Raw genomic sequence first — 14,582 nt, 5'->3', positions numbered from 1 at the left:
CCGTAATAAACACTGAGAAAAATTATGTGACCTCAGCATGGTGTCGATAGTCGTGTGCCAGGTAATAAGGTCAAACAAGTGCGACACGAAACAAGCAAGGTTCCAATCGAAGCTTTCCAAGGAAGCGAAGGCGCCCTTATCTATATCCTCTTGAGTTTCCAATGAAACTTGCTCCGTGGTTATTTCAATAGTTAAATTTTGGAGTAAAACATTTTGGGATCACAAAATTAAACAAATATTACAAAGAGAAAACACTTTATTCCAAATTTTTTGTAAACAATTACTAGTTAGGCGTGTGTCGTATCAAATCAGCGGCTTTCTCAGCCATGGCCACCAAGACTGAGTTAGGGTACAAAGATATTGGCGAAGGAAATACACTCGCATCCATAATCCGTAGCCCTTTAACGTTGTTTACCCTGAAAAGGTTATTGATAAATGAAAGGAATAGAACGAACGAAAACAAAAGTAAAGATACAGAAGTAAAGAAAAAGGAAGATAAGAAGAAAATGAAAAGGAATAACCCATTAACCAAAATAGGCTTCACTGATAGTTTTTATATTACCAATCACTTTACTTCACTGAAAATATTCCATGTTGAGTTATATGATTATACTTTGATATTTGGTTCAGGCAATTAGAAATACCGTTTCGTAATACCTACTCGTTTGTAAAATTTTTGCTTAGGTATACCTGCAACATTTTACATTTAACAGCTGCGCATGAGTAAATTCTAATTCAGAATACGACGTTGTAACCTATCTGATGTTGCCACTTAGTACATTTGTGAGTCAAAATAAAAAAATGAATTTAGATCATAAAGTTTAAGGGTCCTTTTCACATCTTTAATTTTGTATTTTGAAATTCTCATATTCATTTTATTGTCTTTTAATTTCGTGCAATTTATAATTTATATATCTATTTATCTATAATGTCGGTCCGGACTTTATACGAAGCTGCTAAAAAGCAGGCTGCTCCACTTTCATTCATTTTAGAAAAATTCTAAAGGTTGTTAAACTGTAAGATGATGTTGAATCAATCTGCTGAGTTTATTGCCAATTCTTCTCGGTAGAATCTGCAAACCGGTGGCACTGACTTGACGGTTAAAAAGTGCTTATGAACTAGGCCTACTTGAAATAAATGAATTTTGAATTTTATGATACTTACTTCAGTTGATCATCAACGACTTTCCCTCCAGCACAAGTTCCTGCTACATGATGCCCCGTTACAGCGCCTTCCCGCAACATACATTCTAAGTATTCATCCGGAGGACTGTGGATTACTGGTTTGGGTTTCGGAACTTCTTTCCGTTGTTTGTCATTTTGAGTTTTGGTTCTGAAAATGTATACATATAGATAATATTCAACTTCAATGAAAACATAATGCGAAATGGGTCCAAAATCAAACATGCATCATGAAGAAAATTCCCTGGTTTTCAATTTAATATTCTTAAATAATAATGTTTCCGTACAAAGTTTACCTTTCTCAAGCATTGTACAAATAAATCATCATCATTGTCCTCATTATATTCAAACTGCTATTTATAAAGGGCTCGTATCTTGAGTGGGCAAAGCTAATTCAGAAACTAGAAAAAGAAGAAAGTAGTCCGACCAGAAAGATGTCGTTTTTTATTCGACTAAAAAGTTTACTTTGTCCGCAATTTCTGATGATGCATTCTAAGACGTTAGCGGACTAACCTGTCCCCGGTATGGCAGTTATATCAGACCGATACCCTTAATCGGTTCTGGTGCATCTTACAGGAATGCTAAATCGCGTGGCAGCACGTCTTTGTCGGTAGGACGGTAATTTACCACTATCGAAGCCCAAATTTTCCCTGCCTGGTACCGAAACCGAGACCACCCACTTATAAGACCTCAGTGCTCATCATTGGGAACCAGGGAGTTCATCAAGTATAGTAACGGAATTAATTACTACTTGGGTATAAGAAAAGTTAACGTCTAGCGTGGGCAGGAGACTTTTCTCCCCGGGGAATGAATATAATGTTATCTTCTCCTACAGCTTTATGTCCCCATGTCAGGGGATATAATTTGTATCTCCTGCCGATGCTGCGTTGGTTTCATACTTTTTCCTCCGCTTCACAAGTCCAGTCTGATCTTGCTTGGAGTAGTTCCAGAATGGGAGACACCGCTCCGGCCGCGGCCAGTGGATGCGCGCTCCAATGGACTGGAGAGGTTTCGTCGATACTAATCTTTCTGCTCTGCGAATTGCTACAAATAAAATTCATATTTAATCATTATGTTTATATGGCTTGCGGTAGCAGTTGATAGGAAGAAATCATTACGTAAGGGAAAATAGTTCGGATATGATCCTCAAGCGCTGGGCTTTTTGTTGTCGTGTGAAAGTTAAATGTTTTTGTCCAGAGAAGAGTATAAAACTATATATTATTAAACCCGTTCCCCATTCCATCGTACTAGAATGCTAAATCGCTTGACCTACCGCGTCATTGTCAAGTTAAGCTTTCCACTAGCCCAGACAAGGGAAAATTCAGAATTTATAAATTAACAAATTTCCATATTGGATAGAAACAGGCGTTACCTTGCGGCATTCCATGATATATTATGAGCATATATTCCATGATATATAAAGCTTAATTTTATATACTCCGTGAAAAGCAAGACAATCTATGGTATGCAAGACAATATGGTAATTTATAATTTCTTTAATCATAAGGATTGACTCCACACAGATCTTCGGCAATGCCCCCTCGACGCTCGTTTCGTTTCGACACCGGAGCATACTCAGGAGATGTTGTCTTTACAATGAAGAATTGTTAAGTATCAATTCCTCATTGTAAAGTCAACATTCATAGCATAATAACAATTTTCCTATGTCAGGGCCACCACTGCGTCAGGGAGACTGACAGCGTCTCCGCAAAAACCACGTATCTCACCTTTCACCATACACTTGACATCGTAGTCCCGATGCAGGTAGTTGGGATCCACCAGGATGGGTACAGACGTGCTGGAGTCCTTTAGTGTGACCGAACCTCTGCTGCGGGGCTGCACGCAGGTCGCGAGGAACATGAAACCTTCCCTGGCCGTATCGTTGGGGAAGGGAAATATGTCCCGGAAAACCTACAGACAAAACGATATTGGATACAAGCTGGCATAGGCGTACCCAGGGGGGGCAGCTGCCTTATCGGCCCACCGCACGGCGCGGGTCTCCTCGCACAATGAGAAGGGGTTAAGGACGTAGTCCATCACGCTGGCTTATTGCGGATTGGTTTAAGCGATTTGAATTTAAGCACTTTAAATATCACTTGCTTGAAATAGTGAAGGTAAACATCGTGAGGAAACCTGCATGCCTGATAATTCTCCGTAATGTTCCCAAAGGTTTATTGACTTAACAGGAAATAATATTTCATGGTACTTAATCTGCAAAACAATTTTTACCAAATTCCATACTACGTGTGGGTAGGCGAGGTTGATTTAAGGTCAAAGTCAAAGACAAATATTTCTTTATTCAAATAGGCACATAGATACTGATGTGTTGATGATGAGGGTACCCCAATGATATCTTTCATCAATAGCATATAACATTCAACTGCTGGACTAATGGCCTCTCCTAACAGAAGGGTTTGTCCATAATAACCACGTTGAGCAGATCGCAGTAGATGGTAGTAGTAGCACAGAGGATGCTGCTGCCTGCTCTCCGTCCCTTAGTCGCCTCGTACGATATCCGCGGGAAGAGGAGAGGTAGTCACTAATGTATTCTGATCTGCAGTCCCCACACGGCGTATTATATCTTTGTGCTGGTAAAATTTTTTTATCCCACTACAAGTTAGTGCTCACCTGGTCGTAAGTGATGATGCAGTCTATACAGTGGTAGTCATACCCTACTCGGTTTCTACGCGCCGTTGCACCCGAACACTAAATCGCTTAACGGCACGTCTTTGTCGGTAGAGTGGTAACTAGCCACGGCCAAAGCCTCCCACCAGACAAAACTTAATCCGTATTGGACCCTTTCGTACCTGGGGCTTATAGTTTGATATGCCTCGAAGTAATCTCTCGCTGGTCGAGCCCATGGAAAATAACATAAGAGCTGATGAGTTCTGGTATTCTACACCCGACACAGGGGGAAATGCCAGGTAACCTGTAGACCAAAGTTATTGTTAAAGCTACTAAAGTAAATGAATGAATGAATGAATACACTTTTATTGTACACCAAAGAAAAAAAAAAGTAGTTACAAAGATATAAATACATATCAAGGAGTACAATTTGGTGGCCTTATCGCTACATAGCGATTTCTTCCAGGCAACCAATGGCGTAAAAGGAAAAAACATAGAAAAGAGGTAGGTGGTGCAATAAATAAGATTTAAAAATTATATAAATATAAATAAAAAATATATATATATATAGTAAATGTTTTATATAACGTAAAGTTAATAGAGTCTATCAATATTCAATATTACTACTTTATTTTGTTTGTGTTTATTTATCACAGGTTATCTAAAGTTGTTAACTTTTATTTAACTTGAATATTAAGATTTTCTTAAAATCCGCCTGTTTAATAAATAATAAATAAATATAATGGATAGAAGCAGGCGTTACTTTGCGGAATTCCATGATGTATTATGAAAATTATGCTTAATTTGCTATGCTCCGATTTCGGAGCGATGCGTAGAGGGTACATTGCCGAAGATCTGGTTTGTGTGGAGAATAAAGATTTCCGCCTTTTGCGGATTATCGCCAATAAAGCTTAATTTTCATAATAAATATATATACTACGACAATACACATTTCGCCATCTAGCCCTTAATTAAGCGTCGCTTGTGATATAGGTACAAAGACTGATGTATATTTTTATGAATAATATACATAAACACTTATAATATGCAAATAAACACCCAGATACTGAGACAAATCATGTTCATCATACAAATATTTTCCAGTTTTGAGAATCGAATCCGCCGCTTTTAATCACAAAACTATGGAGGGTAGAGGTAAGGAGAGTCATCTGTGTATATGAAAAAGTGTCGTCAAAATGTATTAAATTAGGATGGCGCCACATTTGCATCAGGGTAACTCTTAAAAGAAGCGCCAAATATAAATATTGTTAGAGTAGGCTTGAAAAATAAACAAGGAAGTATGGTTATATTTACCACAATATTTTGTACAACGTAAGTTGTTGAAATTCTCAATAATTAACTACTTTAGTCAATAATGACATTAAATTTTTTAACTCGGCATACTTCAATTCATCTACGATTGCTACATTCACACCATACCCTGTGCATCCACCAGCGCCATTGTGGAGGATTTTTGAACTTTTATTTAGCGCAACAACTGGACACTTTTTCAACTTTTCTCCCATATAAGATGACTCTCCTTACCTCTACCCTCCATACACAAAACAGGGTCGCTGCCCACTGCGCCAATCGGCCGTCTATACTTTTTGGTTTTCGGTTTCACAGATAAGTCTCAGAGACAGTATATATAATAAGTCTCAGAGACAGTATATTATAATAAGCCTGTGAAGTATTGCTTCGGTTTTCATTTGCACGTTGTATAAATAAGCAATTATTTCTCACCGCTATTATTCCAGTAATAATTCCAAAGAGTTGTGGCGCTGAACACTTTAGCGAGGGTCACGCTGACAGGTTGCTTGATGCTTATGTAGATCGGCAGGTTCAAGTGGTCGTGAAGATTCTGACCCACATATTCATTGGCCGATACCAGATTTATTCGCAATCTAGAGGAAACAACGAATTAATTATTTTTTAATTCTTTCGTACTTACCGATAATATAATTGGACATAATTACGGTGTCAAGGAGGTCGCTATTCAACTTCGTATCAAAATATAAATACTAAATTAATAAATCTTATACTAATACATAAAGCTGAAGATTTTGTTTGTTTATTTGAACGCGATGACCTGAGGAATTTTTGGATCGATTTGAAAAATTATTTCAGTGTTGGATAGCTCATTTATCGAGGAAGGTTGTAGTCTATATATCATCACGCTAAGACAAATAGGAGCATAGCACGAATGAAGAATGTTTCAAAATCGGGGGATTTTGTTTCCTATTGAAAGCTTCCGCTGTGTGCGCTGCGTAAACGGTTAAACTAGTTCCCCTTGAAAAGTTCTAAAAAACAATGCTCGGACAGCATATAGCTATCTTTTAAGGTCGACTTATTTATTTAAATAAACACCAGAAGCTAGGAACGTGTATGTGTTCTTAATTTGAAAAAATCGGAAAAGGTCGAAAACTAAATTTGGTTTCATATGAGCCAAACAACGCTATCCTGTAGAACATATGATCTATGGTCCCTCTCCATTATTTATCTGTGACGAGAGTAAGGATTACTTACCTCTTGATTAAACTTCTAGGTCCTATACCAGACAGAATCATAATCTGTGGCGTTTTCAGGGAACCAGCGCTGAGAATTATCTCCCGGTTAACAAATATATTATCCAGGTTCCGATGATCTTTCAGTATGTAGATAGATGAAGTTTTTTTATTCTCGAAACGTATCTAAAAACGTAAAAATTTTGAAACACTTTTTTTCCATCGTGACCGTAAAGTTTTTACGGTGTTTGATCAATTCAGGAGCTACGGGAATATTCTTTGTTGAATTATAGAATGTAGCGGCGATAAGCTAATCGTGAGCCTTTTTTTAATCAGTTATTTTATTGATTCAATTTTTATTATTAATTTTATCAATGCTCTACTCATTGTTTAACACTTTAATATGAATTAGATATACTGTCAGTTTTGGCCACCTTTTCAGGGGACTGAGTTCGATCCCCGACACGCTCCTCTAACTTTCCAGAGTTATGTGCATTCTAAGGAATTGAATATCACTTGCTTTAATCGTAAGGACACCTATGCCTGAGAGTTCTCCATAATTTTCTCAAAGGCCCGTGAGTTCATGTGACGGACTTCAGTATAAACGGCCGGCTTCGGAGAGTGTTAACCTCATCATCTAGGTCCGTGGCACACAATCTATAAGATTTTATTTTATTTGACTACAAGTTATAAGATACTTAAATGATAATAGATTTAGTTGGTAGGTAGGTGTATAATCTGTGATAGATATTAGAAACGTCAATGTCAATGAGCGGTTAAAGCAAAAAATAGTTCGTAGTCACAAATTATAAAATGAACTTACCGAAATCGCCTGCGTTTTGAGCAGGACATGTAAATTCCTCCTAGTCAAAATTGGCTTTAAATACGCATCATACGCTTGGTATCTGCTGCCATCTTTGACGCTTGCGGTAGGCTTCCTGAACAGCGTATTTTCTTCCGCGATACTTGAAGATGCTTGCTTGAATAACGTCATTAGTTCATCCTCTTCATCTATGAGCTTTAGTTTCATTGGAGCCTGTGAAAACGGGTAATTCTAAATTCATTTATTTCAAGTAGGCCTAATGTAAGCACTTTTGAATCGCGGGTATCAGCTAGTAGGGTATATTTATTTAATAAAATTCACCTAGAATGATAAGTATTGAAGGTGGACTGAAAACTAATTAGACAAAACAGTCTTTTACCTTAGCACAAAATCCTTTAGGTGGGCACATATCCGAATCAAATTCGCTCCTAACAGTACCAAAGGCCTTCAAGAAGTAGGGCTTCAGCTCATTCATCGTCCATCCTTTGAAGCCAAGCCTGGACCAACGGTTATAATCCTCAGGAAGCCCGAAACCGTGGAGGAGGAAGTTTATCTGGCCAGAGCCACCAAGACCTTTGCCTCGAGGGATTATAGGAGTCTGCAATAATTACACGAGAACTAGGCCATTTCTATATTGAAGAAATATTTGTATTATTTTTAAAATTACCTGCTTAGTATGCTTCTAGATGAAAGGATGGAATTGCCTAAGGCGTGTTAACTTGATAACGAAGCAGCTTTGCAATACTTACACGCAGACTAAACCATCTTCATGGAATACATATACTGTATTATACGTAAAACTTGCTGCTTAGAATGCTACTAGTTGAATGGAAGGAATTGCCTAACTTTGATAACTTAGCAGCTTTATTAATTTAAGAAATAAGTTTCTATAAGTTAGAGCCAATAACTTTTCTTGATCTTCTTTGTATTAGTATCTACAGCTTTTTGTGACAAAGCTCGTCCGGGAAAGTTCAACTCCCGCCATGCTTATTTCTGCCGTAAACGAGCATTTTTGCGATGCCGTTAACCGGTCTGAACGGCGTGGTTTCTTGTGTTATTACAGGGACATAAGGCTAAACACATACGCCTCAGGTTTATAGGCACAGGCCGCATAGGACGGCAGGACGTGTTACTTGCATGTCCTGCGAAGTGTTGTTCTGTATGCAGGCGATAGTTTTCCGTAGGTCCGCCAATTATTACTTTAGAAAAAAATCGTGTGTACCTATCTACTTAGGGTAGAATTGAAGTAGTAAGATAACCAGGCTGCGCTGAAAGTGTTTCTTAGAAAGAGCTTGAAAAATAATCCATATCCAAAGTAAATTTTGTAGTATCTACTCGTATCTGAATTATTTCTATTTCCACGTTGTAATTTGATGAAGTTTTTGTGGTTATACATCTGAAACACGTCTCTTGGAGATGTTAACATCTTCTATTTTTCCTCATGTATAATCTTAATTGGTTGACTAATGGAAAGGTAACGAACTATACCAACCTGATTCGAAAGGCCGAAAGAAGAATATTTTTGGGGAGTAGCCCGAAACGACCAATCGTTTGGCCCCTGTTGGGCCGCTGTGGATGTTAGTGGAATCCTGGTGAAGTAGCCCATGTGGTCACCTGCTTCTATGAGCAGTACCTTCACTTGAGGATCTTCGGACAGGCGCGATGCAAGCACGCAGCCTGCTGTACCCGCGCCAACTAAATAGCAAGGGTAGTATTTAAAGGAGCGAATATGATTGTAGGTATATTAAATAAAATAAAATAAAAAATAAAAATAAAATCATTTTATTTCAGGTCGGGGACCCATATACAAAATTTACAAAATTTAACACAAAATAAATATACATATAAGACAGATTTTAAAAATAAACACAAAATAAATATAAGACCGATTATAAAAATAAATAAATAAAGAGAAAAAAAAAAAAAAAATTAATTAAAATCTACAATTAAAAATTACAATAAATTAAATTTCAATTAATACTAAAATTAAAATCCAACTATTTTATATCATTTCGTGTTTGGAATCTGGTGCACTTTTCGCCAATGTTTAATAAATACGCTGTCAGGGGATGCCTGAGCGACGACTCTAAGGAGCTTATTGTTGGAATTTACAACGACTTCCCAGAAACTCGCAATTCTCTTACGGAGCACAGCGTAGAAGTCGGGGACTCCGGCATCGGCAAACATGCCCGACGCACTGCAGTACCTCGCCTTTTTTAACAAAACGCGGGGCGCGTCGTTGTACTGGACTCTGAGGGTGTTAAAGGATCTTTTGGTGTAGCTGATCCATAACTGCGACGTATAAAAACTTAAACAATAAGCTTTAAACAGAGTTATTTTAACATCCTCAGAGCACCGAGCGAATCTACGAGCGAGCATGTTACACCGAATGGCCAGCGACCTCCGCTCCCGTTCTATATCCAGATCGTCGCTCAAGGATCCCGACAGCATATGACCTAGATACTTAAACTGCTCTACAACCTGAACTGGTGACGTCATTACTGATTCTGCACTCAAAATTGTAGATACGATCCAGTTAGGTAGGTTTAATTGTGAGAAAGAGGTAACCGCCGAATCCAACTCGGATGAGCAGCGTTCGGGAAACTTCGAGACATATTTTCGACCAAAATCCCTCAGTACCTGAAGACCAAAGTCTTGAACAAATGCGTGTTGCCAATGATGATCGGAAATGGCTCATAAGAAGGCTCAGAGTCTCAGCTCAGATGCAGAGTGCAATATTGGAAGTATCTGATTATATAAGGAATGAGGAAATCCGAAGAAGAATCAGAGTTACCGACATAGCTCAGCGAGTCGCAAAGCTGAAGAGGAAATGGGCGGGGCACATTGCTCGGGGAACCGATGGACGTTGGGGTTTCAAGGTGCTGGAATGGCGACCCCACACGGGTAAACGCAGCGTTGGTCGGCCCCCAACGAAGTGGACAGACGATATCAATCGAGTCGTTGGGAGCTGCTGGAAACAAGCGGCCCAGAATCGTGGAGTTTGGAACGCCCTACAAAAGAACTATGTCCAGTAGTGGACGTCAACCGGTTGATTTGATGAAGTACCAAGACAAGATAGATTTCAGTTTAAAAAAAAAAAAATACATTTTTTATCGACTTTGTATGGTTCTGATAAAGGTAATTCCAAAAAAGACCAGTAGGCCTATTCTACGTCTTAACTGTGGAAAGTTTCTCCACAGTTCAAAATTTCTAGCCAAGATCTAGTTCCTATGGCAATTGAGGTTATGTATTTTCTACAGTCTCTAATGTAATTTGTAATCCACCGATATTCAGAATAAGTAGCATATAGAGAGTTTTTAACGCCTGGTCTTTTTAATTAGCAATAACAATTTTCTTCGTCATTGCTTTCTTTTGTATAAAACTTTCGATATTCTTTTGGACCACAATACCGAAATTACCGAAGATATTTTAGTCAGGTTTAAGTTTTAGGTACATTTTATGATTGAATTCAAAAGTCTTACCTATAATATAATCATACCGCTTGTCTGGTTTTACAACTAAACTGGTATAAACATTGGTATATTTCTGGTATACAACATAGGAGACACACGCCACTAGTATACTGATCAGGTATGAATACAAGGCCATTCTTGCCTAGATTGCACAACGTATGAAACGTTGTTTGGTCACCGACTCGCCCTATCTAATCCAGACATTGCTACCGGTACTAATTGAATTAGACAGTGGTGCTAAACCCTGTGGTTCAGTTCAAAATATTACTTTTTCAGATTGCCATTTCTTTTCAATTATCAACGAAATTCAATCGCTATATCGTTGATGAAACTCACTTAAACTTCTTAACACATCATACGTTTAGATTGTAGCAGTACTAACTACGAAGTTAGGTACTACTGCTTCTTAATCGATTTATAATTCAAAGGTTGTGTGACGCACACCTTGGTTACATCTCATTCGAGTTTTGGACTAGGTATAGACTTCAATAGGTAATTTAATAGTAGTTTCTACCTTGGGGAAGTCTCACTTTATTCTCGGTACAGTCTATATCTAATGCTAGACTATAACCACTAAGTACTAACTATAGTAGGTATGAAGTACTTTATACTTATTAGGCATTATTATCATAACTAAACACCTACTTTAAAGGTTAAGGTACCAAACTTTCTGTAAAATAATTTATCAAAATGGTTGGGGAATAATTGGAAAAATATAAAATGTTATTAAACCCTGTTTGAAAACCTAAGAGGATTACATTACTGGGTGACGTCAAAAATCAATATTTTATTTATACTGAGCGGTGCCGCAATTTCTGAATTTGTTTACAATGTAGGTAACTACACATTTATTTTATAGGTAATGTAAAAATATGCCGACTGAAAAAAAACCATTAATCTGTTGAAGTTTCAAGAATACACGTTGTACCGACCTGACATAAATTAGGATAAAGGCGAGAAGTATAGGTTGCAGTGCCGTATTACCGACTTTTGATGCTCTAATGGTCTATGGGCACTCCATCCACGAGTAAACTACATATCGCTATTCTATGCGATTTTTCATATACTTAGTTAGGTTCCTACTGGTATCCTTTTTTTAAAGTGCTACCAAATACTTTTTTAGTGCTTTTTATGTTGCCCCTCGAGACTTCATGCCTTATACCATGGTTTTATTTTGCTTAAGGACTGATCGGAACTGTTTGCAAGAAATGTACTCAAGTACTTACTTTCTGTTAGTAGGTACATTTGCCATTATATGTGCTTAATTTTAGTGTGTGGCCCTAACTTAATAGTAAGCTAATTTACCGTCACTAATTTATACCTACTTAAAAGATTAAAACACAAGTGCCTTAGAAAAGTTAGGTTGGATGGGGCATGACAAAGGTTCTACTATTTAGGTAATTTTAGTACATACTTACAAGGTACAATACCTGCATTTTCTCAAGAAAACTTTGTATTTTTCCATTGTAAATATTAGTTTTCCCGTACCTGTATGCATCTCTGGTACTAGCTTTGCTATCCCTGTCTCCAGGATGAAAACTATCTCGGAGCAAAGTTCCAACACAATTGGTGCAGTGATTGAGCAGAAAGAGGAAACTATCAGAGACAATTTTGCAAGAATGAAAATGGTTAAGGCTGTAGTCCACCATGCTGGCCTAGTAAGGATTATCTACCATTAAGTTTTTGTAGCTGGAAATTTTCTCCATTTTATATCATCTGCCAGTCTCCTGGAGTGAGCTCAGCTGGTTAAAGTGACCCAGCAGGGAGCTGTACCAGTGGCACTATGTACAACGGAAGGTTCCGGCCGACCAATTATGGAGACAAGCCCAGAGAAAGAAGAAGATCATCTGGCAGTTAAGTGCATACTGCATACCATGTATGCATGCCATTTCATTTCATTTGATACAAGCCCATCAATCTTTATTTAGGCGGAAACCTATGCTATGAATCCCTCTTGGGGATACTAAAATGCTGAGGATGTTTAACTTAAATACAAAGAAAACAACATATAAATATTACTAAAATGATAGTATAATGTTTCATTTTCATCATGAAATATGGTATAACATATCATCTTAGGCAACCAACTTTATTTTTGTTGCATTTCTTGACGTTGACTATACTATGATAGTTTGATTTCACTCAACATGTAACAACTGATAAAATGGTGTAATGACAGATTCATTCTTAAACAATTATACCTTGACTTAAATATTAGCAGGTTTGCTAACTCCATTGTTTAAAAAACCAATGGTTAATAATTATAAATCAATTTCTCCACAATCTTCAATCATTTCCCCTGTAGCGGGCACCATGACGGGAGCTTCAATGACCTGCTTCCTGCCCCTGGAGTCCACTACCTCAATGGTCTCAGGCTCCACCTCCATTTCTGTGTCCTGTTTCTGTTTGAGACCGGCGGCTGGTGATCTAAAACAATGACACACTTGGTTAATAACTGGTTAAAATGTTCTGTGGTTATAAAACAGTAAAGTGATTAGTACCTAACTTTAATGTTTTAAGAAAAAAAAAAAAACATGCAGTTATAACAAATATCCCTGCCTATCATATTCTATTTTATCTATGTATTAATGTGTTTAACAAAAACTTTGTACCCCTTTTGATAAAAAATGTGCAGATGGAGGAATAGTAAATTTCCCTAAAAGTTATATAGAGGAGTGCAGAATGCCAATATTTTCTTTAAATTATGCATTAAAACCAATAAAAAAACATAACACCATGCATTGCTTCGATATGTTACTATTGTAACTATATTTGGACATATTTTTGACAATAGAACCTTCAAATTAATATGGTAAAATTTTGATTTATTTAATACACATGTTTGATTCTCATTTTAAGCGATACTGTCTATAAAAAGGGACCAAAAACATTGTTTACACAATGAGAGAAGTAACAAAACAAGATTATACTTATTGACTGACAATAAATAGCATATATTTCTTAGGGAATGTTATAAACGAAAAATGGGCAGTAGCATTTTCATACCTCGGTTATAGACAAACTGTATTGTTTGGAGCGGCTTTAGTCCAGCAGTGGACTGTTATAGGTTACTAAGATTACTAATATAGTTACACAAATGTAATATAGATAATAATTGTCTTACCTTATAAGAGCTATATCCCTCTGGACCTCTCTAACATCTCTCTGCCACTCCACTTCTCGTCCCTTCCTCAACCTCTGCATTATATAGTTATTGGACCGCCGCTGTCTGATCTCTTCGACTTTTTTCATGGCTTCAACGGTCTTAGTCCACAATTCTCTGTTGTATTTGACTGGTACATGACGACGTTTCTCAAACTCGAAAGATGGGTCGATAGCCAATTCCTTGCCAGCAGTCTTACGGTACGCTTTGGTCCATTTGGTTTTACGCGGGTTCTTCTTCCTCTTGAACGCTGCATGGCATTTTGAACGGCAAAACCTGAAAATCTAAACAGAATAAATCACTTCGTAATGCGTATGAAATATTATGAAAAATATAAGTGGTGCGTCGGAAGTTTTTGCGGCACTCTACTTTACCTTGCAGTCGTTTCTCACGAATTGGATTCCATGACCAGGATATACCCTGGAGGAGCAGAAATAACAAGTTTCTATACGCATTTTTCACACGTGCTGTTTTTGTTGTTTGACAGCACGTCAAAGGAAGGAAATATGGCTGCCGTTTAGTATTGCCACTATGCGATAAAATTGAAACAAAATACTTGAGACACAAAAAAAATATTGCGATTTATTTATTTCATTTTAAATATTTAAATAATATTCATTTGATATTTCATATTTTATAATTATTCAGAACATCTATTAATAATAACTAGTGCTATCTATTGACGGTTGGCCGTTATAGATATTTTGATGAAAGAGTTAAACTATTTGACAATAGGTGTCGTTAGTAATTATATTTAGTTTAGATTTTTGACTAGCCTCTAATGAGGAGGCAAGGAGACTGACTAAAAAGTCG

At 37.3% G+C, this 14,582-nt stretch overlaps 2 protein-coding genes across 2 annotated transcripts; both read right to left on the bottom strand.

The window, feature by feature from the left end:
* Positions 1 to 246: 246 nt before the first annotated feature.
* Positions 247 to 10,800, bottom strand: LOC120632832 (neither inactivation nor afterpotential protein G). Its single transcript, XM_039902857.1, has 11 exons — positions 10,616 to 10,800; positions 8,626 to 8,828; positions 7,513 to 7,731; positions 7,134 to 7,346; positions 6,333 to 6,496; positions 5,550 to 5,710; positions 3,989 to 4,110; positions 2,909 to 3,092; positions 2,081 to 2,225; positions 1,165 to 1,332; positions 247 to 416 (listed from the first exon to the last, which is right to left on the bottom strand). The coding sequence occupies exons 1-11, from the start codon at positions 10,740 to 10,742 to the stop codon at positions 284 to 286; spliced, it is 1,839 nt and encodes a 612-aa protein (XP_039758791.1). The 5' UTR covers positions 10,743 to 10,800; the 3' UTR covers positions 247 to 283.
* Positions 10,801 to 12,615: 1,815 nt separating this feature from the next.
* Positions 12,616 to 14,278, bottom strand: LOC120632590 (probable ribosome biogenesis protein RLP24). Its single transcript, XM_039902513.1, has 3 exons — positions 14,144 to 14,278; positions 13,731 to 14,053; positions 12,616 to 13,033 (listed from the first exon to the last, which is right to left on the bottom strand). The coding sequence occupies exons 1-3, from the start codon at positions 14,222 to 14,224 to the stop codon at positions 12,868 to 12,870; spliced, it is 570 nt and encodes a 189-aa protein (XP_039758447.1). The 5' UTR covers positions 14,225 to 14,278; the 3' UTR covers positions 12,616 to 12,867.
* Positions 14,279 to 14,582: the final 304 nt, after the last annotated feature.

The sequence above is a fragment of the Pararge aegeria genome, chromosome 20 (assembly GCF_905163445.1).
Source record: "Pararge aegeria chromosome 20, ilParAegt1.1, whole genome shotgun sequence".
Classification (NCBI taxonomy): domain Eukaryota; kingdom Metazoa; phylum Arthropoda; class Insecta; order Lepidoptera; family Nymphalidae; genus Pararge; species Pararge aegeria.
The sequence above is the reverse complement of the archived record's forward strand: the minus strand, read 5'-3'. Positions and strand labels throughout refer to the sequence as shown.

What these genes read in the sequence shown, in the direction of transcription:
- LOC120632590 (XM_039902513.1), bottom strand. Translation starts at nt 14,224, where the DNA reads ATGCGTATAGAAACTTGTTATTTCTGCTCCTCCAGGGTATATCCTGGT. An exon ending in TCGTGAGAAACGACTGCAAG is followed by an intron (nt 14,054 to 14,143) that starts GTAAAGTAGAGT and finishes TATTCTGTTTAG; the next exon opens with ATTTTCAGGTTTTGCCGTTC. An exon ending in AGGGATATAGCTCTTATAAG is followed by an intron (nt 13,034 to 13,730) that starts GTAAGACAATTA and finishes TCATTGTTTTAG; the next exon opens with ATCACCAGCCGCCGGTCTCA.
- LOC120632832 (XM_039902857.1), bottom strand. Translation starts at nt 10,742, where the DNA reads ATGGCCTTGTATTCATACCTGATCAGTATACTAGTGGCGTGTGTCTCC. An exon ending in CTTTCGGCCTTTCGAATCAG is followed by an intron (nt 7,732 to 8,625) that starts GTTGGTATAGTT and finishes TAATTATTGCAG; the next exon opens with ACTCCTATAATCCCTCGAGG. An exon ending in CCTAGAAGTTTAATCAAGAG is followed by an intron (nt 5,711 to 6,332) that starts GTAAGTAATCCT and finishes TGTTTCCTCTAG; the next exon opens with ATTGCGAATAAATCTGGTAT.